We start from the raw sequence: 25,064 nt of genomic DNA on the forward strand, positions 1-25,064 counted from the left end.
GGTAGAAGACAACAAACCCATCATTCCACGCTCCTTCTTAGTGTCATCAAACCACGCAATTGTTATTGTTTTGATAGTGCGCCCTCTCGTGGCAGGTCCTACAACCTGTACCTTTAAGACCAAAACAAAGAAAGGATTTTTAGAAATATTGGCCAGCTAAAAAGTATGAAAATGAAAAGTATAAGCTTGTACAGCACTCAGTACTTAGTTGGGGCTCCTTTTGCCTGAATTACTGCAGCAATGTGGCGTGGCATAGAGTCGATCAGTTTGTGGTACTGCTCAGGTGTTATGAGAGCCCAGGTTGCTCTGATAGTGGTCTTCAGCATTCTTGGGTCTGGCATATCGCATCTTCCTCTTCCCAATACCCCATGGGGTTAAGGTCAGGCGAGTTTGCTGGCCAATTAAGAACAGGGATACCATGGTCCTTAAACCAGGTACTGGAAGCTTTGGCACTGTGTGCAGGTGCCAAGTCCTGTTGGAAAATGAAATCTGCATCTCCATAAATTTGGTCAGCAACAGGAAGCATGAAGTGCTCTAAAACTTCCTGGTATACGGCTGTGTTGACCTTGGACCTCAGAAAACACAGTGGACCAACACCAGCAGATGACATGGCACCGCAAACCATTACTGACTGTGGAAACTTTACACTGGACCTCAAGCAATGTGGATTGTGTGCCTCTCCTCTCTTCTGGGACCCTGATATCCAAAGGAAATGCAAAATTTACATTAATCTGAGGACATAACTCAGCAGCAGTCCAGTCCTTTTCGAAGCGAGACGCTTCTGACACTCTCTGTTGTTCAAGAGTGGCTTGACACAAGGAATGCGACAGCTGAAACAAATGTCTTGCATACGTCTGTGCGTAGTGGCTCTTGAAGCACTGACTCCAGCTGCAGTCCACTCTTTGTGAATCTCCCCCACATTTTTTAATGGGTTTTGTTTCACAATCCTCTCCAGGGTGCGGTTATCCCTATTTCTTGTACACTTTTTTCTACCACATCTTTTCCTTCCCTTCGCCTCTCTATTAATGTGCTTGGACACAGAGCTCTGTGAACTGCCAGCCTCTTTTGCAAGACCTTTTGTGTCTTGCCCTCCTTGTGCAAGGTGTCAATGGTCGTCTTTTGGACAACTGTCAATTTAGCCATGATTGTCTTCCCCATGATTGTGTAGCCCACAGAACTAGACTGAGAGACCATTTAAAGGCTTTGCAGATGTTTTGAGTTAATTAGCTGATTAGAGAGTCACAATATTCTAATTTTCTGAGATACTGAATTTGGGATTTTCCTTTGTTGTCAGTTATAAACATCAAAATTAAAAGAAATAAACACTTGAAATATATCAGTCTGTGTGTACTGAATGAATATAATATTCAAGTTTCAGTTTTTGAATGGAATTAATGAAATAAATCAACTTTTTGATGATATTCTAATTATATGACCAGCACCTGTATATGGTTCAGATGTGGTCTTCTTCAAATAGCTAGTTATCGATGTAGAAACTGGTTGCAAATTTAAACATTTCACTGGATGACAGTTAAGTCTTAGACAGCCCACATACTTGGCTGCATGTTTTCTTTTCAGCTTTTCTGAGCCGGCAGACACGCCAGAAATGCATAAAAAGCTAAAATAAGTGAAATTTTAATCTGATGTCCCCCAATTAAAAATGAACTGAAAATATAAAATGAATAGCTAATTGATGATATTACTAAATACTAGAATTTTATTTATTTGTTTGTTTGTGCATGCAGTGAAAATCTTGGCAAGGTAAGTGAAAATTTGAATCATTATGGTTAAGCCCTGCTTGGTGAAACAAATAGTGTGGCATAAACACAGCCATCTATTAATACATCCATGAAGGTGCAGTGACTGAGAGCAGTGGTATGCGTCAATTTTCACCTGCAAGCTTCCTCGAGGACAGTACTCAGAAAGGATGCAGATGTTGGGTGGGTCGATACAAGCACCGATAAATCGTGTCAGGTGTTCATTCTGTACATCACGCATCTATAATAGGAGGAGAAAAGAGCAGAAGGGAAAAGAGGAGGGAGAACAGCATGAGGAGGAGAGGACAAAGAGAGAGAGAGCTGTTTAGTCTTTCTTTTCCATCAGTCCCCGGTTATTAATATCTCCCAGGACATCATATAAAGTTAATTAAGGCACCTGGCAAAAAGCACAAAACGACATGGACACACACTTACATGCTTGAGTTCAAACAGCACTCTCCTGGTGAGCTCGATGCGCTTCTTGTTGACATACTTAATGGCTGTTATGTTTCCCTGGAAAAAGAGGCATCAACGCACATTAGTTTCAGCCTGATTGCTATCGTGGGCTTGGCAAAGAGCTGGAGGGTGGATAAAAAAAAATGCCCCACCACTTAAGAGAAGAAAAAGTGCAACATAATGTGTTAATTAAGCACCATCCTAATTAATAGGGGAAATTATGACATGTGTAAGGGAAACAGGTCAATTTAGCTCAAAGGGAATCATTTAAGATTTTAAAGGGAATTTGAACAGAATCACTGTTTCACGGCTGATCACTGAGACGCCCTGCGATTCACTGAACGAGCCGTTTAACATCAAATCTGCGCTGGATATTAATATCCAAAGTATAGTGAAAACACTATCAATTAGCACAGTAACAAGATCGGCAGTTTAAGACATTAACTTGTAAAACACAAGATACTTCTCTTTTCAATATAAATAAGGCTTTATTAGATAAATCTAAGACATATAAACTAATCTAACACATAAACGCACACACGCACACATTCACACAAGTTGCAGGAAGATCGAAAGTTAGGGAAAGATGAGTTTAAGAGAATGGAAATGTGGAATCCCAAGTTTACAGCAATACGTTAAATTGCATAGACATGAACAACCATCAATCACGTAATTAGCCCTCGCATTGAGTTCCTCAATGAGGTTAAAATTATATTAGATACACCAGCACAAATGTCTGAAGGTACATTGCCTGTGTAAAGTTGTCACTGATTGGCTGGAAGTTCAGTAGTTGTTGAAGTGACGTCTTGGGAAGCCCTGGTTGGGGGTTGGCTGAAGACGGAGTTGTGTGCGGGTTGAAGTTGAAACTCGACGTTACAAAACTTAACTCAGAACACGAAACTCTCAAACGGAAAAGAAAAGAAGTAAAGTTTGACGAGACTAGGTGGTGTTCCTTCTCATCGTGGCTAAGTAGCAGCAGGCGTGCAGGCTGAAGCACGCTGGGACCGCGCTCAAAGAACAGTGATGACAAACAGCATGGCTAAAAGCTAAAGCTAAGAAGCAAAGCTAAAAGCAAACTAAAAGCTGGCATGACTAGTAGCAAAAGCAAGGCTAGAACTAAAAGCAGACATGACCAATAGCAGAAGCATAGCTAGAGACTAAAAGCAGGATTGTATGGTGTCCTGAGTATTTAAACTGGCCTGTTGGCCACACCTCAAATGTTGTCTTGACCAATCAGATATTGTTTTGGCTCGGGGGCATCATAAATCATATGTTTATCTTACCAAGCATGTGGTCCGAATTTTCCCGCTCTTGCAGGGTCTAATTATGGACATGATTCCTATAACCAGAATATGATATATTTGACAAATAATTGATTGTCTGGACTAATTCAAGCAAGCAGATTCGATTACGTAGATACTAGACATGACTATGTATCCTTAAGCTATCCCATATTTATTAAAAGACATACACAATAAGTGATTATAACATGATAGTCAAATGTGTGGGTTACATATAAATGAATATGGAGTTAAGCGATGGACTGATATTCATTCAGAAGTCATTTTGGAGTTCATTTTGGTCCATATACATGTAGAAAAGACAGGTTCTTTGCCATTCTCTTAGCAAAGATGTCTGTGGAGACCAGAGGTTCAAAGCCCCTTCCCCCTTAGGAATTTCAGTCTGGTTCTGCTGGGTGGGGGGGAAGTCAAAAGATCTTGTGTAGTACTCTCATGGGTTTACACATGATGTCCTGGCGTTGCTTATCAATTACGAACAACAAATTTGACAAATCTCTTCTCCGAATTGAAATTGTCAATAATTGTTCTAGTGGTGTTAATGTTGAAAGCTGTTCTGTGAAAGCTTTGGTTGGTTGGTTATCTTGCTTGGGACTTGTGGCACAGAATGTTTTATGACTTCCTGTTGCCTTACTGAGGAATTCAGCTCGTGTTTCAGCCACAGCCCTGATCGACTCTTTAATTTGTCTGGTTCGAGTCATTTCTGCTACACATGTGAACATGAATAACGCTCATCCTCAGGGGTTCTGCTTAATTGGAGAGGAACTACACCCGATGAAGAATGGGTCCATTAGCCAGGGCATGCCAATGGTATTCTGGGAGATCTAAAGAATAACCCTTCCAGTTTTTGACACTTCTGCTGCTAGGCAGGATGTGTAATTTATTTACATGCAAAACGGCACGTTGCCTTAAACGGAATCACACAACCCAGAGAAATAAAATGAAAGGGTAGAATGGTAATTAATTCAAAACAGATAGGGAAGTGGACGGGGCTTAGTAGACCAGATATTTTCTCTAATTGGTCAGAATGAATGGGTCTAAATTAAAATGTACTGTTTAGACTCTATTTTCAGTTCAACTCTTGTGAAAAAAAATAACAATTATAGTTTATATCAAAAGCAATTAGAGTGCTTTTTGACCCAGTTAAGAAAGTAAATCTTTATATGTAATTTTATAATTACTTCTATTGTCTTTGAAATATGGTTAAAGTGCATTGCCAAATTCACTGACAAACTTTTTGGTACACTGAAATATAATTTAATTTCTACTGAAACTTGTAAACCATATATTTAAATATATTTGTGTGATTAAGTTGCAATTTGATACATTTTAAATATATTATACCACTAATTACACGTTACATCACTTTTTGAGCAAAGACTTTAAAATGAAATTACCAAACTGTGGAGCACTCAAGCCATACTTAAGTTTGGTTTCTTTCAAAGAAGACACCTGGCAGATAATTGTCAAAATGAAAAAAAAAGAAGAAGTGAAAATTATATATTTACATTAATTATTATGAAAAATACACAAAAACACTATTTCTAAATTTGATATAAAATAAATATTTTCCAAAACAAATTTTACTCTAAACCTGCATAAAAATCAAAGCCATAAATCTAAATCGAAGTTGTGTTCCAAATTTGAGGATGATATCTTTAAATTTAGCTCTCAGTAAGCTTTTGAGCGCAGTACCAATTGTTTCCACTGGATTAAATTTGTTTCACATTAATTTCCAAAGCGGTCACAAGTGTGAATTTATTTGTGTGTGTGTGTGTGTGTTCACATAGCAAGTTTTGTACCATTCTGACAAAATCAAAAATTTAGCACGCTTCTTTTAAACAAGGCTAATGAAGTGGCAACTACAATTTTACTTTAAAACATCTCCAATAAAAGATAAAAAATATCCTGAGATTCAAACTGGAGTGGAGGGGCTGTCAAATGCCCCCTTGAGGAAGGAATATAGGGAAATGTTATTAGCAAAGAAGATTTGCCAGCCAGGGCCCACCCATCCCTCACTACCAAACCTTTAATACCTTGTAATAGCCAGTCTTGGCATAGATCTGGAAGTTTCCCTCCATAGTCAGCAGTGAGCCATAGTTCGAGCCTCTCTGTGTGTAGATAGATGAATAAGACATGAGCAGATTTACTCAAATTATAGGAAACCATAGGAAATGACTGTTAGTGTGTGTGTGTGCTCCCCCTCACCAATGACATGGTGAGTTTACTGCAGGCTCTGCGCAGCACCTTCTCCATGTTACTCATATGGATGTCCTCCCAGTGCACACGCCACAGCTGAGCAGTCAACTCATTTTCCAGCTTCAGCTTCCTGACGCCACAGAATGACGGACAGAGAAAGAGACAGAAGGAGAAAGAAAAAAAGAGTAAAAATAAGCAGAGGATAGGGACAATGAGAGATGGGAACATCTGATGAAAAATTGTAATAAAGAGAAACAAATGAGAAGGAGAACAAAATTTATGTGGCATAAATATGACAAATCAATATGTGTTTCACTGTCAGCATTGGAATACAGTGTACTGAATTTATGTAACAATGTTTCTTAATAATCCATTTCTGTAACAGCTTTCAAATGGCACATGTAATACCAGATGAAATATCCTTCAGTGGAAAAGAACTTAAAAGTTTTATTATTAGCATTTGCATGATTATTATTCATAGAGATAATACAGAGCAAAACAATTTCTGTGCGGTTCTAAAATCTAAAAATGTAATTCATCAATCAACATGTGAACTTACCATTAATTAATTTATCTTATTCACTAATTTTCATTCTCGTTTCACACAAGGCCACACTAAATACCCGGAGAATATTAGAAATTAATATAATTTTCCATTGAGAGAAAGCCTCTTTTTTCAGAGGAGTTACATGTTGAGCGCTTATTATACAAAATGTCCCTTTAAAAATATTATTTGTTTATGCAATTTCAATTAATTTGTGAAATTAAACCTTGAGTTTTGTGGCAGAAACTAAATTTTATGCAATCTCCATGTGTCTCCCAAGTCAACACAGGAAAGAAAACATGGCTTGTCAAGACATCTCATGGACTTTTTAATAACAAGGCAATTTATTAAAGCATATATAATTTTCTATTTAGGAAATGTGTACATTGCAGTTGGACTTTTTGTCATCTGAAACTGAGCAACAGCATCTGCCAGAGCAATTATAGAATGACCTGTTGGAGAATTAGCTATTCATTACAGAAAAAGAAGATCATCAGCGCACAGATATATGACAGTCTAAAGAAGGGTCCTCCAACTCAACCTGATCTCAGCAGAAAACATAACTTCTTTACAATATGACAATTTCTTATGAACAAAAGTATAAGATTAGAATAAAAGCATTAAATCCCACCCCTTGTCATACTTAGCCTAAGGCGAGGAGCAAGGAAGGAGGAGATAAGGCGTACACTCAAACAATATTCTTTTAATCCAAAAATCCAGGAGGTGACTAGGGTTTTGGGTTTTTAAACTCAGGATAACAAGGGAACAAAGGATACACATCTGGAATCAAATTAACAATCAATCTAATCAGACTAGGGAGAAACTAGGTCACAAAACAACAAAACAGTCCAGGGGCATGGCATTACTCCCCCCTCCTGGAAGGTGCGTCCATGCACTGTAGAAACAACATAGGGAGGGGAGTGGGTGTAAAATAGGGATATCGAGGAGGAGGAAGACAGGTGCAGACCAGGGGGGAGATGATGGAGGGAGGAGTCAGGGAGGAGACAAGAAGGGCTTGGAGCAGGAGTCGTCCAGCTGGACCCAGGCCCCAGCCATGATGTAGTAGACCACGGTGGCGCCGATGGAGGTAGGTGCCATGAAGGAGGAATGGCCGCCGACTCCAGGGGGCTGGCCAACAGCGGTGGAGCAGGTGGTGGAGGAGCTCAAGGCAGAGATGGAGAGCCGATGAGACAGGGGAGGATCCGGAAGTCCTAGGCGGAGCAGATGGCTCCAGTGACCAATGCGGAGACGTGGATCCGGGAGGTCGCGGTGGAGCCAGAGTGACAGAGGAGGAGCCGAAGGGATGAAGGAGCCTGATGGAGCTGGAGGGACGAGGCGAAGCCAGAGGAGGGGAGTCCCGAGGAGCAGGATGGTTGATGCCTGACCAAGGCAGAGCTGGAGGGATGAGGGAGTCTGGTGGAGCTTGTGGACTGCCGTGCCACGACAGTCAAGGGAGACTCCTGCCATGGTGACGATGGAGGATGGCAGTCCTCTGGAGCTCGCACTGCATAGATAGTGGGTTGAGGGCGAGCAGAGGGGCTACCATATGACAGAGGAGGAGGAGACATTTTTGAGGAGTGGGCACTGGAGGGCACTTTGTAGGAGAAGGCACTGGAGGGTGCTCTGAACTGCATTCGGGGGCTGGAACACTATCCTCGTCATTTTGGCAAATTCGCCCCACCATACTCAGTTCACCCTCAGCCACGGTGCAGGGGCGGAGCTCCTCTCTGCACTCACACCATCCATGGCTTTCTCCCTCATGGCAGGCGTTGTTGCCAGCTAACACACCTTGACTGATCCTCTGCTCTGTCACTCTCTCTAGCAATGGCTCGTCGGACGCGGTAGGCGATGGTTCTCCATCAGCGGTGGGCTAGGGCATGCACTCCACGCATTGGGGAGCTGCTGGGCTTGGCTCTGGGTCAGAAGTGGCATTGGCGATAATTCCTGGTGAACCGGCAGGGAATGGAGATCCATATCTTGCCTGTGTCAACTCTACAAAGGTGGCAAGCTTGAGGTCCTTCTTTGGACGACGGCTCTCTGCATGCAGCGTTGAGGCTGGCGTCACAGAATGTGCAGAGCATGTCATCTGGATAGGCGGTGAGATGGGCCACAGCCAGAAACAGTCTGGTATGACCCTTGAGTGAATTCCCCCCCTGCTCCAGAAGGAGGAGGATGAATTCGGGGCGAAGGAGGGGATCCATAGGGCACACAATGGAAAGAAAAATACTGGTAGAAAAACACGGAGGGGAAAACACAGAGGTAACTGTTTTTAGGTCTGAGATTCTGTCACACTTAGCCTAAGGTGATGAGAAAGAAACAAGGAGATAAGGCATACACTCAAACAATATTCTTTTAATCCAAAAACCCAGGAGGTGACACTGGAAACACAAGAGTTGACATTCAATAATCCAAGGGGATACACGGGGCAGACAGGAGCACAGGATAGACACGGGTAGACGTACAATCTCCAACCAACATGAACTGAATGGACTGGGGTTTTTAAGAGAAGCGGGGTCACAGAATACAACAAAACAGTCCAGGGGCGTGACACCCCTAAACCATCAATGGGGCACAAGAAGATTATATGAAAGCTACAAATGAGACAAATTCATAACAATTAGCCACCAATTCACCAAATTGTAAAATAGTTACAAATTGCCATGAGAGCCTGTTGTTCAACTTTAATGTGAGTGAGAGTTATCTGAAGGGATGCAATAATCTACTTGATTGATATACCATCTCTGTCTTTGGATTATGCTTCAGAATGACAATAAAACACTTGTTATTTCCATTGCTAGTCACAACCAAATGTCCTAGGCTACGAACCATAATTACGTCTCTTGATATCCTGCCTCAATGAATATAATTTAATGACTTTGCAGAGTTCTTGATCATTTTCTGTTAGCCCATCAGATAAAATGGATAATATGATAAACTAAAATTTTGAAATTACTTTTAATATCTAAGTAAAGCATGGCTAGGTGTAAGCTGAATGGGTACCTTCACCTATAATAATGCATCATAATGTGTAATTAATTTTTTTATAACTGAGCAATTTATATGATGGCAGCATATTCAGGTCATCACTCTGAACTGACAGCATCAGATTCTATTTACTACTTAATAGAAATATGTCACATAAAAAAAAGAAATGTTAAAATAGCTCTTTTTAAATATCATGCAAGCATTATGAAAAAAATTGCAATTAAAAAAATAATAAAATTAATGTTATAGAATCTACATCATATTTGGAGAACAACTGAAAATGTGACTTTTTAATAAAGCACAACCACCATTGGCTGCAATTCTTGGCATGAACTTGATAGAAATCATATGCATTTCATTGTCATTGGATAGATGGCCACATATGGTATAAAGTGATGAAGTCATGGAGATGTAGACTGAGTTGCTATATCTTTCTCTGTCGTGGTCTGGCAGTAAGTTCCCTAATTAAAAATCAGGAACAGATAGAGGAGGAGAAAAACAGAAAGACAGACAGACAGAGAGATATAATATCAGACCCAGATCACCCAAAGCTCAATATTTGCACACCTGACATGTAGTGTTACATCATGTCTACACTGCAGGCCAGTAAAATATAGAAGCAGATTAGTCTCAAATATAATTCACGCAAAAAACACGATTCACACATGCGTAGACAATTTCACATGCATGAAACCTAATTCACGTATACACAAAAAAGATTCACGTGCGTGAAAAAAAAATATATTCACAAAAAGCAATTCACAAGCGCAAAATAAAATTATATATTTATAAAATACATTTCACAAATGCAAAAATGTTTCAAAAAAACCTTTGAATGTTTAAAATGTACGAGTGTCTGAATGTACGAATCGTCATTTACTATGAATCCACTCGGATTTGTGTGTGTGTTTTTGAGACTTTCCTGGCAGAGCTCTCTTCCCACGTGGGTCTGTCGTACTCTTTAGCCAATCAGATGCGAGCTTACCATTCAACCAATCATATCATAAGCCACTGAGTGCATTCAAGGAGCATGATTCTGCGCACCTTTTGCGCAATATGGATTAATTAGAACGGAAATTAAGCCTTTACATCAGTAATCCAGCATGGCGAATGAAGAACGGGAAGCACGGGTAAGAGTTTAGTTTATTTCATAAAAGTCTGAGTTTACACATTTTATCGTTTACACATTCAATCAAGACAGTTTTTCTAGTTAGAAAACTAGTTAGAAAAAAATACAGTTGTAACAGGACAGTTACAGTAATTATAAATTAAACTGCAATCAGGATAGTAAAAAGAAAGACAAAGACCTGTAAAGACAAAAATAATAATAATAATTCATTACATTTATATAGCGCTTTTCTAGGCACTCAAAGCGCTTACATTGTCAGGAGGTATCTCCTCATCCACCACCAGTGTGTAGCATCTACCTGGATGATGCGACGGCAGCCATAGTGCGCCAGAATGCCCACCACACACCAGCTTACTGGTGGAGAGGAGACAGAGTGATGAAGCCAATCAGCAGATATGGGGATTGTTAGGAGGCCATGATGGTCAGAGGCCAATGGGCGAATTTAGCCAGGATGCCAAGGTCACACCTCTACTCTTTTCGAAAGACTTCCTGGGATTTTTAATGACCACAGAGAGTCAGGACCTCGATTTAACGTCTCATCCGAAGGACGGTGCTTGTTGACAGTATAGTGTCCCCATCACTACACTGGGGCGCTAGGACCCACACAGACCACAGAGTGAGCACCCCCTGCTGGCCTCACTAGCACCTCTTCCAGCAGCAACCTAGTTTTCTCAGGAGGTCTCCCATCCAGGTACTGACCAGGCTCAGCCCTGCTTAGCTTCAGTGGGAAACCGGTCTTGGGCTCCAGGGTGATATGGCTGCCGGCCATTTTGAGAAACATTACCAAACATTTGGTACCATGTTACCAAAAGTAACATTTTGAGAGTTGTGAAATTATAATTCTAAATAATCTTGTTTTATAAATTGATGTCTGTAAGGTCAGTGTGTACTTTCTTACAGTAATACATTTTAAAACATGTAGCCTAGTCATTGTTAACCACTACGTTGAAGCAATGTAGTTCGATCAGATAAACAACATCACATATTTAGAAACGTTGTTTAATTTGTAAATATATTGTCTGTACATTGAAATGCATCTTTCTCTTCTTATAATTTAGGAATATCTAAAGTAGTATATTCTTCAGCGACTTCACGATCGTTTAGTTCAGGGATTCCCAAAGTGTGGTGCGCGAGAGGAAAAATGTAATGGCGGTCTGTTTTTTTTTTTAATGGGATTTTTCCATACAATAAAAAAACATGAACAGTAAACATTTCCTTTGTAATCGCTTTTATTTTAAAAAAACTATAATTTATTAGTTTTCGATGGAAACGTAGAAGACAGATGCTGTCTTCAACGCACTGTTCTTCTTTTATGTACTGCAGGCTAATATGCGTGCCAACTCGTTTCATTTATTCCATAATATATATTATAAATATGCTTAACTGGCTGAAATCAGAGAAACTGTCAAGTCGGACATCTTATGATAAAGTTATTAGTCAGGAGGAGAGGGGCCAAGAGAGAGTGAGGATTTGGAGGCAACAGAGACGAAGAGAATAGAGAAAGAAAACGAGCAAATAAAATATCTTTCAGGCTAATAGAAACACCATATATTACATAGCAATCATCCTTAATTGAAGAAATGTGGCAAAAAATCTCTGGAGAGAACCTTATATTATTAAATTCGAATGTGCTTTCCATATTTGGATCAACATAGGCTACATTTGTGAACGCACATTTTCTGCAATGTCGCGCGTCAAGTCATGCTCCCGTGTGCGTCTTACAGACTGCATCTTAAGCCATATGTTAAAATTTCCGCGTCCGTGGGGAGACCGTTATGGACCGCTAGGTAGGCGTGATGTAATCAACGTCATGGGCGAGTGTGTGCGGAGGCTCTGAGAGGACGACTGTCCTGTTACAACTGTATTTTTTTCTAACTAGAAAAACTGTCTTGATTGAATGTGTAAACGATAAAATGTGTAAACTCAGACTTTTATGAAATAAACTAAACACTTACCCGTGCTTCCCGTTCTTCATTCGCCATGCTGGATTACTGATGTAAAGGCTTAATTTCTGTTCTAATTAATCCATATTGCACTAAAGGTGCGCAGAATCGTGCTCCTTGAATGCACTCAGTGGCTTATGATATGATTGGTTGAATGGTAAGCTCGCATCTGATTGGCTAAAGAGTACGACAGACCCACGTGGGAAGAGAGCTCTGCCAGGAAAGTCTCAAAAACACACACACACACAAATCCGAGTGGATTCGTAGTAAATGACGATTCGTACATTCAGACACTCGTACATTTTAAACATTCAAAGGTTTTTGTGCACAGTTGTATATCTACAAATTGTTTTTTGCATTTGTGAAACGTATTTTATAAATATATAATTTTATTTTGCGCATGTGAATTGCTTTTTGTGAATATATATTTTTTTTCACGCACGTGAATTTTTTCTGTGCGTACCTGAATTAGGTTTCATGCATGTGAAATTGTCTACGCATGTGTGAATCGTGTTTTTTGCATGAATTATATTTGAGACTAATCTGCTTCCATAGTAAAACGACCAAAGAAGAATGTTCATGTCATAATCAAAGTTTGATTAATGCACTCTAGTTGTGTCATGTCATGTCGCTTGCTCTCAGTATAGACATTGTGTTTATCTGCACAAGTTTCAACTGACCTGTATATGAAGACTGTGATGGTTACGATGATGATAAAAATGAAGCACACCACTATGGAGATCATTTGGTGCATGGTGACAGTCTCTGAGGAACAAAACCAAGAACACAATCTTTACACATCTGAATTTCATTAGAGAGCATACAGACACCAGTAAGATAACTAGACCTGCTGAAATCATTTCACATATATTATTTTATTACTTCTATTTCTCTCTGCCACAGATGTTAGTATTTGAAATCTGCTTCAAAGAGAACTTCATAACTGACAAAGTAAGACAATTTTTCAAGACAGAGAACTAAATTTAATCAGATGGGTCACTCCTACCATATGCAGTACATTTTCATGTTTTCATCATGAGTGTCCTTACATTTATATTGAAGATGATATTAGCATTTTTAATGTAATATCTTTAATGCAAGATACCAAAAGGCTGGGGTCAGTACACTTTTCTTTTCTTTTTTTTTGTTTGTTTTAAGATTAATACTTTTATTCAGTAAGAAAAATTAAATTTATCAAAAGTCACCATGTTGCCTGTATATTTTAGATTATGTTTCTGGACTGTGAATGATCAATTTTATTCCTTTTTAATCCCTTATGAAAGCTAGTTCATTAATGCTATCATCAACGAGGACGAAAAAAATCCCAAAAGTATTAAATATTAGATTTGATGAATTCTGTGTTTTTTTTTCTTTTTTCTATTAGTTAAGTTTCCTCATTCAATCTTTAATAAATTACAGAATTCGGTATAGTTAGATAATTTACTACAAAATTTACTTCAAGCTGACAGTCCTGTGTAAGCCAATGGTTTACTTTAGCTCTTAATTTCTCTCCTATTAATTTTCTTAATATTGTATAATTAATCAAGTTCTGTGTACAGAAACACCTGCCAATGCAGGCATATTCATAAAAGTAAAAAATGCTATTGCATAACAGGAATAACCCATTTTAAATATAACTTTTTATACTGTGGCTCTTCAGTGGGATCATTTTCAGGTGATGAGTCTTGTACATGCTCTTGCAATAATGATCAGCTGCTGTTTGCTATTTTTTGGATCTGTTATTAACTTAAATTTAATTTAGAAACATTACAGAATGACATTAAAACAACATGAAACATGCCTTGATTTAATTATTACGTTAATCTTTAACTGCAAGTGTTTTATCCTGCTAACACATACATATTTTTGCATCTATTAACTGGCTACAATCGTCATTTCAGGAAGTACAGATTGTACTTTAAAACATAACACAGAATTATTACACTGGTTATTTAACACTTTATACTTCTATATATAATGTATGCAAATGTATACTTAATATATTCTGAAAAATATTCACAAGTGAAGAATAATGTACAGTCAATCAGTCATTTTCAAAATATATCCCAACAGTATTAAGATAAAACTCAAATGAAATGCCTGATTGTATATTGTCTTGCTTATTGCAAGACTAATAAATGCAAGGACATGAACTATTGATTTGAGTCTAATTTATTTAAATTACATGAGAAGATATGTTTGGGAACATGATTTTCATACAGGTCTATTATAATACGAGTTATATAGGACTACACTCACTTGCCAGGCAGGCAATGTCATCATTTTTGAAGCCACACAGTGGGATATCTGGAGGTGGATTTCCCTTCAGCCAGTTCACCGTCATCCCTGGCTCTGGAATCATCTGCTTTTGACTGCCATTATACACTGACACAATCTAGGACATACAGCCATCATTTCAGGAGTGGTGAGATGAGTTTAGTTTTTTAAATATTTGGGTATTTTAAATTTGAAGAGGTATGATCAGATGAAGGCCTCTGTACCTGATAAACTCCTGTAGACATGTCGGTCATGTCCCATAGAGCAAAGTCAATCTCCCGATCGCCATTCTCATCCAGTTGAACAAGTCCGGTAACCCCTTTGAAGATTAGAAAACAAACATTAGATCAGATGTTCATTAAAAAAGCTGGTGTGTCAGGCTTGTGTCATTGCTAGACTCCTAAAACAAATTGTCATTTTGGCAGTAAAACACTCCCTTGGGGAAAAAAGTATGCTTCAGCATACTTTTAAAAAGGGTACAATGTAAAAAAGTTTTCTTCAAAATCCCACTTTTAATTCAATGTGTCATTTGAAATTCCCTTTCCGTCGGTCACTTTCGATGTCCCGTCTTGCTTAGAGAGACCAATCCACTTCGAGTGTAGAAAAAATGACCTAATGCACATTGGCATGTGATGATTGCATCCAGCTGCTGCTGATCGCAGCGCAAGTATAACTAGGCAGCAGGTGCAACACATACTTAGTTTTTCACTTTGGAGCTGAGCGATTATATCATTCTGCTCCTGACTTCTCTGCTACAGAGTGAAGACTAAATGACTAAATGAGTTAAAAATGGTCTTGGGGATCTCTGGAGTTGGTGGTACGGTGCTTTAGCGGTGGTGGTTCTTCCCATGTCTAGTGGGTTGCACACATCAGGCAGCACTATCGCCAGTTTGTGTTTCAGGTGGCCATCTCCCCTGTGTGCTTCAGCAGACTTAAATAGTAATCTCTAACAGAACATTCACTGGTGGATGTCTTTTTAAAGATTTCCATCCATGCATTTCTGGATGCGGTTGTTACCTGGTGGCAGCTGATGGTCACGATTGCTGTGTCTAAGCATTAGGCATGCTGAGGCGGCGTTTGTGGACGAGTCATGCTCTCATTGTGGAAAAATGATCGTTGCAGAGTTGCAGACCAGGCTCCACTTCCCAAAGGGGCAGAGGCCGACAAGACTCGTTTCTCATATCAGTACAAGGTCCTGGCCTTTGGGCTGTCCCTGTTACCCTGTGTCTTCACGAAGGATGCAGAGGCAGCCCTTCGCATTCTCAGGGAATTTGCATTCTCAACAACCCCGACAACTGGCCCATACTAGCTCAGTCTCAGCATCAGTTGTGTGAATACAGGGACTTGGTGCTCTCGAACAAAAGGCCCAAATGGGAAAAGAGCACACTCTTCCCGATGCAGAGGATCTTGGATTTTGTTGAACAGACAGCACGCCTCATGCACACCTTGAAATGGAACCGGTTCATGGAATGGTGCTCTTCTCACTGAGAAGACCCCCGAAGATGCCAGATCAGAGTCATGCTGTCCTTCTTGCAGCAAGGGTTGGAGCGAAGGCTGTCTCCCTCCACCCTTAAAGTCTATGTGGCTGTGATTGCTGCCAACCAAGACCCTGTGGAAGGGAAGCCCTAGCTTAGTTTTGTCCCGTACGAGCTTTGCGATGGTACATAGACCAGACACAACACTTCAGGATCTTAGATCAGCTCATTGTCTCTTACAGCAGAAGAGGAATGCCATCTCCAAGCAGAGGATGCTTCACTGGATAGTGGATGCCATCATCCTGGCTTATCAGGCACAGGGTGTGGCCTGGCTGCTCAGGGTGTGAGCGCACTCTACTAGAAATGTAAGTGATCTAGAAGAGATCTAAGTGGATCCCATATGTGTTAATTCCACAGTATAGCCCCAGAGCCCGTGTTTCCCTGGCAGACTTCTGCATTTCCCAACAGTGTTACAATCACCTATAATCTTCCATATGCACCTAAATGGTTGTTCCTATGTGTAAGTGCTCCCGAAACCTCCTTCGGGTAGAATGGGACTTACGCAATGTTCCTTTTCCAAGTGGAACGGGTAAGTTTTCCCAGTGTTATCCAATCTTACTGAGTGAGAAGTGCGACCACAACAGTGACTGGCCTTCTTGTTGCGAGCACCAGCCTACACCGAAAAGGGGGCACAGGAGGCTTGCACAGGACACTGGAAGGGGCAGCATCCATGGCATTTTGGTAGGGATCTCAATTCGTTGGTCATTACTGACTTGACTTCAAGAGTGACCGACTGTAAGGAAACAGTTATCTCAGTTATGTATGTAACTCTTGTTCCCTGAAGGAGGGAAGGGAGGCGACATGTCTCATTGCCACAGCTGCTATACCACCGTTGAGCGACCGGGTCACTGGCTCAGCTCCTCAGCGAAAACATGTGTATGCATTGTACCTGCTGCCTAGTTACACTCGTGCTGTGATAAATGGTAGCTGGATGCAATCATCGCATGCCAATATGCATTGGCTCGTTTAGTTTACAATCTAAATGGATTGGTCTCTCGAAATGAGATCCCAATTCATTGGTCAACCCAATGTCTTCTTTCCCTCCTTTAGGGAACGAGGGTTACATGTGTAACCGAGACAATTTTTTTATTGTTTGTGAAATTTACTAGAAGTTTCTACTCCAAATATTATCAATGTACTTGCAGAAATAATATACTTAAGTGGGAACTAAATGTAATGATTTCTGACATTTAATTGCAGATAAATAAAAAATGAAAAGCAATTAGCTGAAAGAGTGCTAATTTTGACCCACTACAGTAGGATTTAAATACATCTGTATAAGAAATTTCATAAATAATTATCTTGCCTTTGAAATATAGTTAAGATGTACTGCTGAATGTATTAACAAGCATTTATTGAAAACTAAAATATAAACTGTAATGTCACTTCTATTAAATCATCCATGACATGCATTTAAATATATTTCTAAATGCTTATTTGTAATTATGAAATAGCAAATTAGTACATTTAAAATTTATCAAGTTAAATCTATTAACAAATAACACACTATAATATAATTGTAACATGTATGCTTTGTCTGGCTGTCTGCCTATCATTTGACCTTGTTTCTTTTTGTTCCTTCTGCTTGTTTTCATTAGTCATTCCATTCACCAGTTTACCTAATTATCTCATAGTCCCATTGTTTCATCCATGCATTTAAACCCCGAGTTCTCCATTAGTCTTTGTCGGTATTCATTTACACTTTAGTTTTGTTTTGTTTATCTATTGTCTACAAGTATTTTTCATTAAAATCTGTTCTAGAGTATATTCCTTCATTGTGTGATTCTTTACTTCATATGTGCTTTAGTATGTTAGTCAACATTAAAATAAGTGTACTTCTCTGAAGCATGACAAAAGATTATTCAAATATTATTTAAAATGTGCTTTGAAATATTGTATTATGTGCTATTTTTTTTTAAATATACTTTTAAGCATACATTCCATACAATTAAGTACACCAAACTCTCACGTGTAGTATTGTGCCTTTGGCCTAATTTGCACTGGCACATCATTAATCATTCATCATGTAGCAGTTTAAATATCATTGATGGTTGAACACAAGGCTAACTCAGCAGCAGATGCACAGCACCTGTAGGAAAAAAAAAATTATTGGGCAAACCACACAGGGGAAACGAGGCTAAAAGATAATCACACCTCATTCATCCAGTAGATTTTCCCATCATTGATGCAGTAAGCACTGAGCAAGCACACTACGCTTCTTGCCAGCAATGTGACTCTTTCCCGGCACTCGGCATTAATGGCCACAACCTGACTGTGCTTTTCTGACACCTGGCACCAAGCCTAGCACACCTGAGTTCTGCTAACCCACGCAGAGACATTCAATAGGCTGTAATTTAACAAGCCAATTTCTCTTGGCTTGTTTTCCATAGTACTAAAAAAAAGAAAAATACCAAATGGCTTAAACCTTTTATGGCAGTCTTCTTTCTTTTTTTAAACTTTTTTAAGAGCATTCGATTATAAAAGTTTATTTCGGCAACAGAATAAAAATATAAATAAAAGGTAACTGTGGCTTTTTACCTCACAATTTTAACTTTTTTCCCCCTTACAATTTAGAATTAGTTTCTCAGAATTGTTTCCCCAAATTTTCAGACACCTGACCAGACCACATATACATGCAGAGAAAAAATGTCAGAATTGAGAGATGTAAAAAAAAAATCAGTACCGCTAGATATAAACTCAGAATTCTGAGTAAAAAAAAAAATCAAAATTGGAGATATAAACTCAAAATTGAGTAAAAAAAAAATCTGAATTGCGATTTGTAATCTCAGAATTCTAAGAAAAAAGTCAGAAATGCAGGGGGTAAACAGAATTCAGTGAAAAGGTCAGTATTGTAAGATTTTTGTCACGTATCAGAAAATGGCAGCATTTAGCATTTATTGGTTGAAGTGTGTATAAAATAAACTGGTCACTGAATGTCCTTTGATGTGTTTGGTCCATCTGCTGTGGTCTACCACCTCAAGCTCTTCCCAACAGCTCCTCTGATTATGAGCACAGGTCTGCTGTCCTGCACCATATCCCACAATCAGATGCTCTATGCCACCACAGGATGGTGATTCAATAAAATCCCTAAATATAGCACAAGCCATAAAAAAAAAAACTCACCACCACAGTAAGACTGGTTTCTCTGTGGTTGCCAGGGTGGTGTTATGTGATTTATAGCTCTTGGTTAGTGGTTTTGTGTCCTGTGAAAAACCTAAACAAACAATTCCTTTATATTAACACAGTAGATTATGCCATATTTTCACAAACTTTTAGAGTGTGCACTTTATTTATTTTAATTGTTTGACACTGGGCTGGGCAAGTTAACGTGTTATTATCATATTAACGTGTTAATTCATTAACGGCGACAATTATTTTATTGCACGTTAATGCAGTTATTTATTATTATGAAAGTCTGTTCCTCAATGGCTCTGAATGCACATACAGATAAATCATGGGTAACAGGAGGAGATGCTCCCGATCAAATTATTTATAGCACATGAAGACAGCAGAGAAGCGCTCGGTTACGACTGGGACACAGGAGACGAGAGATCCAAAAGCAGTGTGTGTTTATTGGGTAATCCAAAAATCAGAATCAAACAAGCAGGGGGTCATAACCAAAAAAAAATCAGTCCAGAAACAAACAAAACAGGTAACAAGAAACTTGAAACATAGGGAACGCGAGGAAACCTGGTGACGGAAAATAAGGACTACATGAGACAGACAGAAAACAGACGGGTTTATAAAGACAGGATAATGACTATAAAAGTGAAGACACCTGAGTGCAATTAACAGGTGTGCAATTACCGTGATGAAGGGACAAGGCTTTGTGGGAAATGTAGTGCCTGCGGTGAGGGGCCTATGGGGAAGTAAGACCACTAGTGGACACCCAGGGAAACACAGACCAGACACGGTGACATTACCCCCTCCTCTACGGAGCAACTACCAGATGCTCCACCCGAACACAAGAACAAACCAAGGAACACAGAGACCTGGAGGGAGGTGGAGCGGCAGAGGATCAGGGGAAGGAACGGAGGGCCAGGTCCACAGAAGAAAAAAAAAAAGAATGAGATGGAAAAAGAAACAAAAACACAAGACCAGGAGGGAACAGAAAGTTCGGGCATTGCCGACAGGGCAAATATCCCGGGTGGATCAGGTGGAACTGGAGCCGTGCGGTCGAGACAGAAGCCCACCAGGGCGGTGCAGAAGACCACCACAGCCATGCGGTCGAGACCGAAGCCCACAAGGGCAGCGCAGAAGACCACCACAGCCGTGTGGTCGAGACCGAAGCCCTGACTCTGGACTCTGGAGGGTCCACGGGAACCTGACTCGACTCTGGAGGGTTCATGGGAACCCGACTTGACTCTGGAGGGTCCACGGGAACCTGACTCGACTCGTCACCTGTGGCTGTCATATTGTGCAGAGGTGCTGGACCGGTGGCCATCTTGTGCCATGGCTCTGGGCCGGCGGCCACCTTGTGCTGTGGCGCTGGGCGGGCGGCCATCTTGCGCAGTGGCACTGGGCTGGCGGCCATATTGTGCAGTGGTGCTGGGCTGGCGGTCCTCCTGTCTGTAAACCCCGGTCTAGAGTCGGCCATCCCACCGGGAGAGACAGGTGTGGCTGGGGTATCCCACTGAGACCGATGTTGCAGGTACAGTATGAACCCCCCCCCCCCCCCCCCCCCCCAAAAAAAATCAAAGGCCTCCAGCTCATTCATTTCCCTCTCCGGCACGGGGTTGTCTAAACAGACGTTAAAAAGTCTTTCAAGGCCGCATTATTATATCCCAGCCCCACCGCCAAGGTCCAGAACTCTTGTGCCACACCACCCACCTCATTCCCCCTTTGACGGAGGGTGGTTAATTTATAGAATCTTCTCCTCCGCTCCTCCATGGAGGCTGGGGAACGGAGACAAAATCCCACACCACTGGATCTGATCGGATGGAGTCCTTCTGTTACGACTGGGACACAGGAGACGAGAGATCCAAAAGCAGTGTGTGTTTATTGGGTAATCCAAAAATCTGAATCAAACAAGCAGGGGGTCATAACCAAAAAATCAGTCCAGAAACAAACAAAACAGGAAACAAGAAACTTAAATCACAGGGAACGCGAGGAAACCAGGTGACATAAAATAAGGACTCCATGACACAGACAGAAAACAGACTGGTTTATAAAGACAGAATAATGACTATGAAAGTAAAGACACCTGAGTGCAATTAACAGGTGTGCAATTACCGTGATGAAGGGACAAGGCTTTGTGGAAAATGTAGTGCCTGCGGTGAGGTGCCTATGGGGAAGTGAGACCACTAGTGGACACCCAGGGAAACACAGACCAGACACCGTGACACGCTGTCACTCAACACAGTAAAATCTACCAACCAAGCCAGGGACTGCTAAACGGAACGATCACACTAGTCAAACGAACCAGGCTTTGGGGGTCAAACGGGCAGTGGCACGGTTAAGATTGCCTAGTATAAGCACACCCTAATTATTCTCCCGCATCCCGCACACAAGAGTCTCTGACCACACATGAAGTGTTGTCATTCTGCTGCGATGGGTCCCATGATCATGCAGGTCTCTAATAGAAAGGTTCCTGTTATAATGTTATGATCGAGGCTCTGGACTCTGAGCATAACTTGTTTTTCTCTAACAAACTATAAAATATTTTCTATAAAAACGTTAATGTCCTGGCAGTGACAAATAGCTTGTTTTATATTTAATAGAATTACTTTAATGTTATAAGTTGAGATTTAGGCTACAGGAAATATTTTAACTGCTACTATGTAAAAGGAGCACTGCTGTAAAAAGCACCTTATTTGTTTAAAGTGTTTGCAAATCAAATGTAACTACACTTTTGTTCATATAGCAGTAGGCCTACTTTTAAATGAAAAAATTGCACAAAACTCTACTTTTGAATTCTTTATTAGTTTTGTGCATAACAATGCGATTAATTGGGATTACACAATAATGTGATTAAATGCGATTTTAAAACAAATAATCGTTGCCCAGCACTAATACACACACACACACATACACACACACACACACACGCACACACACACACACAAACACACACACACACACACACACACACACACACACACACACACACACACACACACATCTATATATAGATATATACATATATATATATATATATATATATATAAATTTACTAAAACTAAAATTTTAATTTACATTGATTTAAAATGTACTTTTTAATTTTGACATTAAAGTGCATTTTTTTAAATTTACTAAGTAGGTTAAGAAGCTGTCATGAAAGTGAACTCTCTTTAAGTAGCATTAAGTGGTATTTTTATCATTAATATTATTTTATCTACAACTACTGTGTTTTTTTTAAATAAACTTATATGATGTAAAGTACACTTAAAGTGCACATTTAATACAATTCAGTGTACTTCTTTTTCACAAGTGGAGATTACAGTGTATTCTAATGAATGCACTTAAAGTAATAAATCACTCAAACATTAATTATTTATTTAATTATTTAGTTATTTACTGACCCTCATGTTGTGAAATTATAATAATAATAATAATAATAATAAATATTCACATAGATCTTTCCATACAAAAACAGTTTATAGTGACCAAATTCTATCAAGCTTCACAGGACAAAGACACTTCATTAAATTAAAATTCTGTCATAAACTACACCTCCCTCAAGGATTTTAATTTAAAAGTCACGTATGGTGCAGGTTTGGCATCATGAAGCTACGAGACACTCAAGAGCCATTTGGCACTTGATGTTACTGATGTGAACAGTATTTAAAAAAAATGTGTCCCATAGAAAAACACAGCATTTTTGGAACAACATGAGAATGAGTAAATACTACTCTAATATTACTAATTTATTAACTATTGCATTAATAATTATAGAGGCACATTAAAAATAACTGACTATGTGGTGGAAGTAAGACAGACGGACTGCAATAAAGATGTGTTATACGTGTAAATGGAGATGAAATAATAACTGAGTGACTTGGAAAAAACAATAAAGACAGAAGCGGCCAAGACTGCGATAAGAAATCAATGCTGAATAAAGAGACTCAAAGATAGTTTTTTTTCTAGAGAGACTCTTTTAAACCAGATGTCATGAATGCACATCTTTCTCTGCAGTGATGGTGATTTGGGCTCCCCTGGTCCCAGAGGAGAGCCAGGATCAGCCAGCAGCATAGAATTTCATCCCTGTAACAGCACAGCACTGTACGGTTTCTATTTGAGCCACACTAATAGGCTGCCAATAAAGTGTGTGTGTGTGTGTGTGTGTGTTTATGCGTGTTAAGTGGGGGTACGTGCATGTGTGCATGCTCAGGGGTGTTTGTCTCTCCATTCGTGGACATAGTTCCCTCCCTCTTCAATATATGAGCCGGAGCATACCTGTTTTTGCAGCATCAAATTGAATGAATAATAAAAGTGGTTACTGGATCCTGCAACAGTGTTTACTCTTTGAAAAAGCCCCTTTAGATATACTGATTTCAGAGGAAAACATCTTTTTATGAGATTATATCTATGTAATAAGACATCAGCGTTAGCGTTAGTTTGATAAACTCCCTCTTGCACAAAGCGACAGGACAAAAAAACTACGCTGCAATCACTGGCAAGACCTTTGTAACAGATCTAGTAAGCTGTTACTTTACTTTCTTATTTATTTTGAGTGGTAATTTTACTCCCCGTCATAAGGGGGCTTTAGGGAGTCATTATCAGTAAAGTTTCTCTAGATCAGAGAATAAGAGGAGTAGGAGGTTTGAGAAGGGACACTGTGGGTGGTTCACGGACGTGGAGACGTCACGACGTGCTCGATCGCGGAGGATGGCGGCTAACTCAAACAAGGAAAAAGCTGGGAATACAAGAAGGCAGAGTGGGCATGAATCAGAGATGGTTAGAAGGGAAGATATGGGGGAAGAGGAAGATGATATGGATAACGTTCCAAAGGCTGATGAATAATGTTCTGCAAGATATTATAGGCAAAAGCTGTTTTGTGTATATATATGACATTGTCGTATACTCCAGAGACATTCAGCAGCACTTCCAAGATCTGAAGAAGGTCTTTGCTGCATTGGAATCAACTGGCTTGACACTTAATCTGAAAAAGTGTAAATTGGTAAAAAATTCAATGACTTTTCTAGGACACGTCATTTCGGAAGAAGGGATCAAGACTGAAGATACCAAAGTGAATGCTGTTAGGAATGTTAAAGAAGTTGAGCGATTCTTAGGTCTTGCTGGGTGGTATCATCGCTTTATTCCATATTTTTCAGAACGTGCTGCACCACTCCATGCACTTAAGAAGAAGGATGTACCATGGAACTGGTCTGAAGAGTGCCAGCATTCTCTAGAGGATTTGAAAGATGCCCTACAAAAGGCTCCAGTTCTCGTTCCCCTAGACTCAAGTAAATCATTCAAGGTGCAGACTGATGCGAGTGACCTTGGTCTAGGAGCTGTACTAACTCAAGAGTCAGAGAGGGGAGAACACGTCATTGCCTATGCCTCCCGGCTGCTTCAAGGAGCAGAAAAATCATATGCAGTGTCAGAAAAAGAATGCCTTGCTGTGGTCTGGGCAGTTGAGAAATGGCGACAGTACCTGGAAGGGAGACCTTTAGTGGTAATTACGGATCATGCCGCTCTCACTTGGGTTTTTTGACTTTACTGTGAGTTATCGGAGAGGGAGATGTAATGTAGTGCCTGATTCACTGTCCCGTGCAATTCCTGAAGAAGAGCTACTCAGTTGTGTTGCAGTATGCCAAGCAAAAGATGTGAATGGAGGTTTACCAATTAACTGGGAAGAACTTGGTCGAAGCCAGAAAAGTGACCAATCATTGCAGCTTTTGTGGGATGAAGCAAAGCTCAACCCTAGCAACCCCCGACGGATCCACTATGTTGCTCAAAACAAATTTCTGTTTAGATTTATTCCTGATGGTCAAAAGGG

The 25,064-nt window shown here is 39.9% G+C and overlaps 1 protein-coding gene across 1 annotated transcript in view; it reads right to left on the reverse strand.

Annotated features, from left to right (window-relative positions):
• Positions 1-25,064, reverse strand: part of LOC132104440 (atrial natriuretic peptide receptor 1-like) — a 113,352-nt gene that overhangs the window by 9,932 nt on the left and 78,356 nt on the right. Inside the window, exons 5-11 of the mRNA XM_059509917.1 lie at positions 14,813-14,907; positions 14,571-14,706; positions 12,992-13,076; positions 5,720-5,840; positions 5,548-5,622; positions 2,193-2,270; positions 1,894-1,998 (exon numbers count right to left, since the gene is read on the reverse strand). Of these exons, the coding sequence (XP_059365900.1) occupies positions 1,894-1,998; positions 2,193-2,270; positions 5,548-5,622; positions 5,720-5,840; positions 12,992-13,076; positions 14,571-14,706; positions 14,813-14,907 (695 nt within the window). The remainder of the gene's footprint in view (positions 1-1,893; positions 1,999-2,192; positions 2,271-5,547; positions 5,623-5,719; positions 5,841-12,991; positions 13,077-14,570; positions 14,707-14,812; positions 14,908-25,064) is intronic.

Source organism: Carassius carassius, chromosome 25 (assembly GCF_963082965.1).
Source record: "Carassius carassius chromosome 25, fCarCar2.1, whole genome shotgun sequence".
Classification (NCBI taxonomy): domain Eukaryota; kingdom Metazoa; phylum Chordata; class Actinopteri; order Cypriniformes; family Cyprinidae; genus Carassius; species Carassius carassius.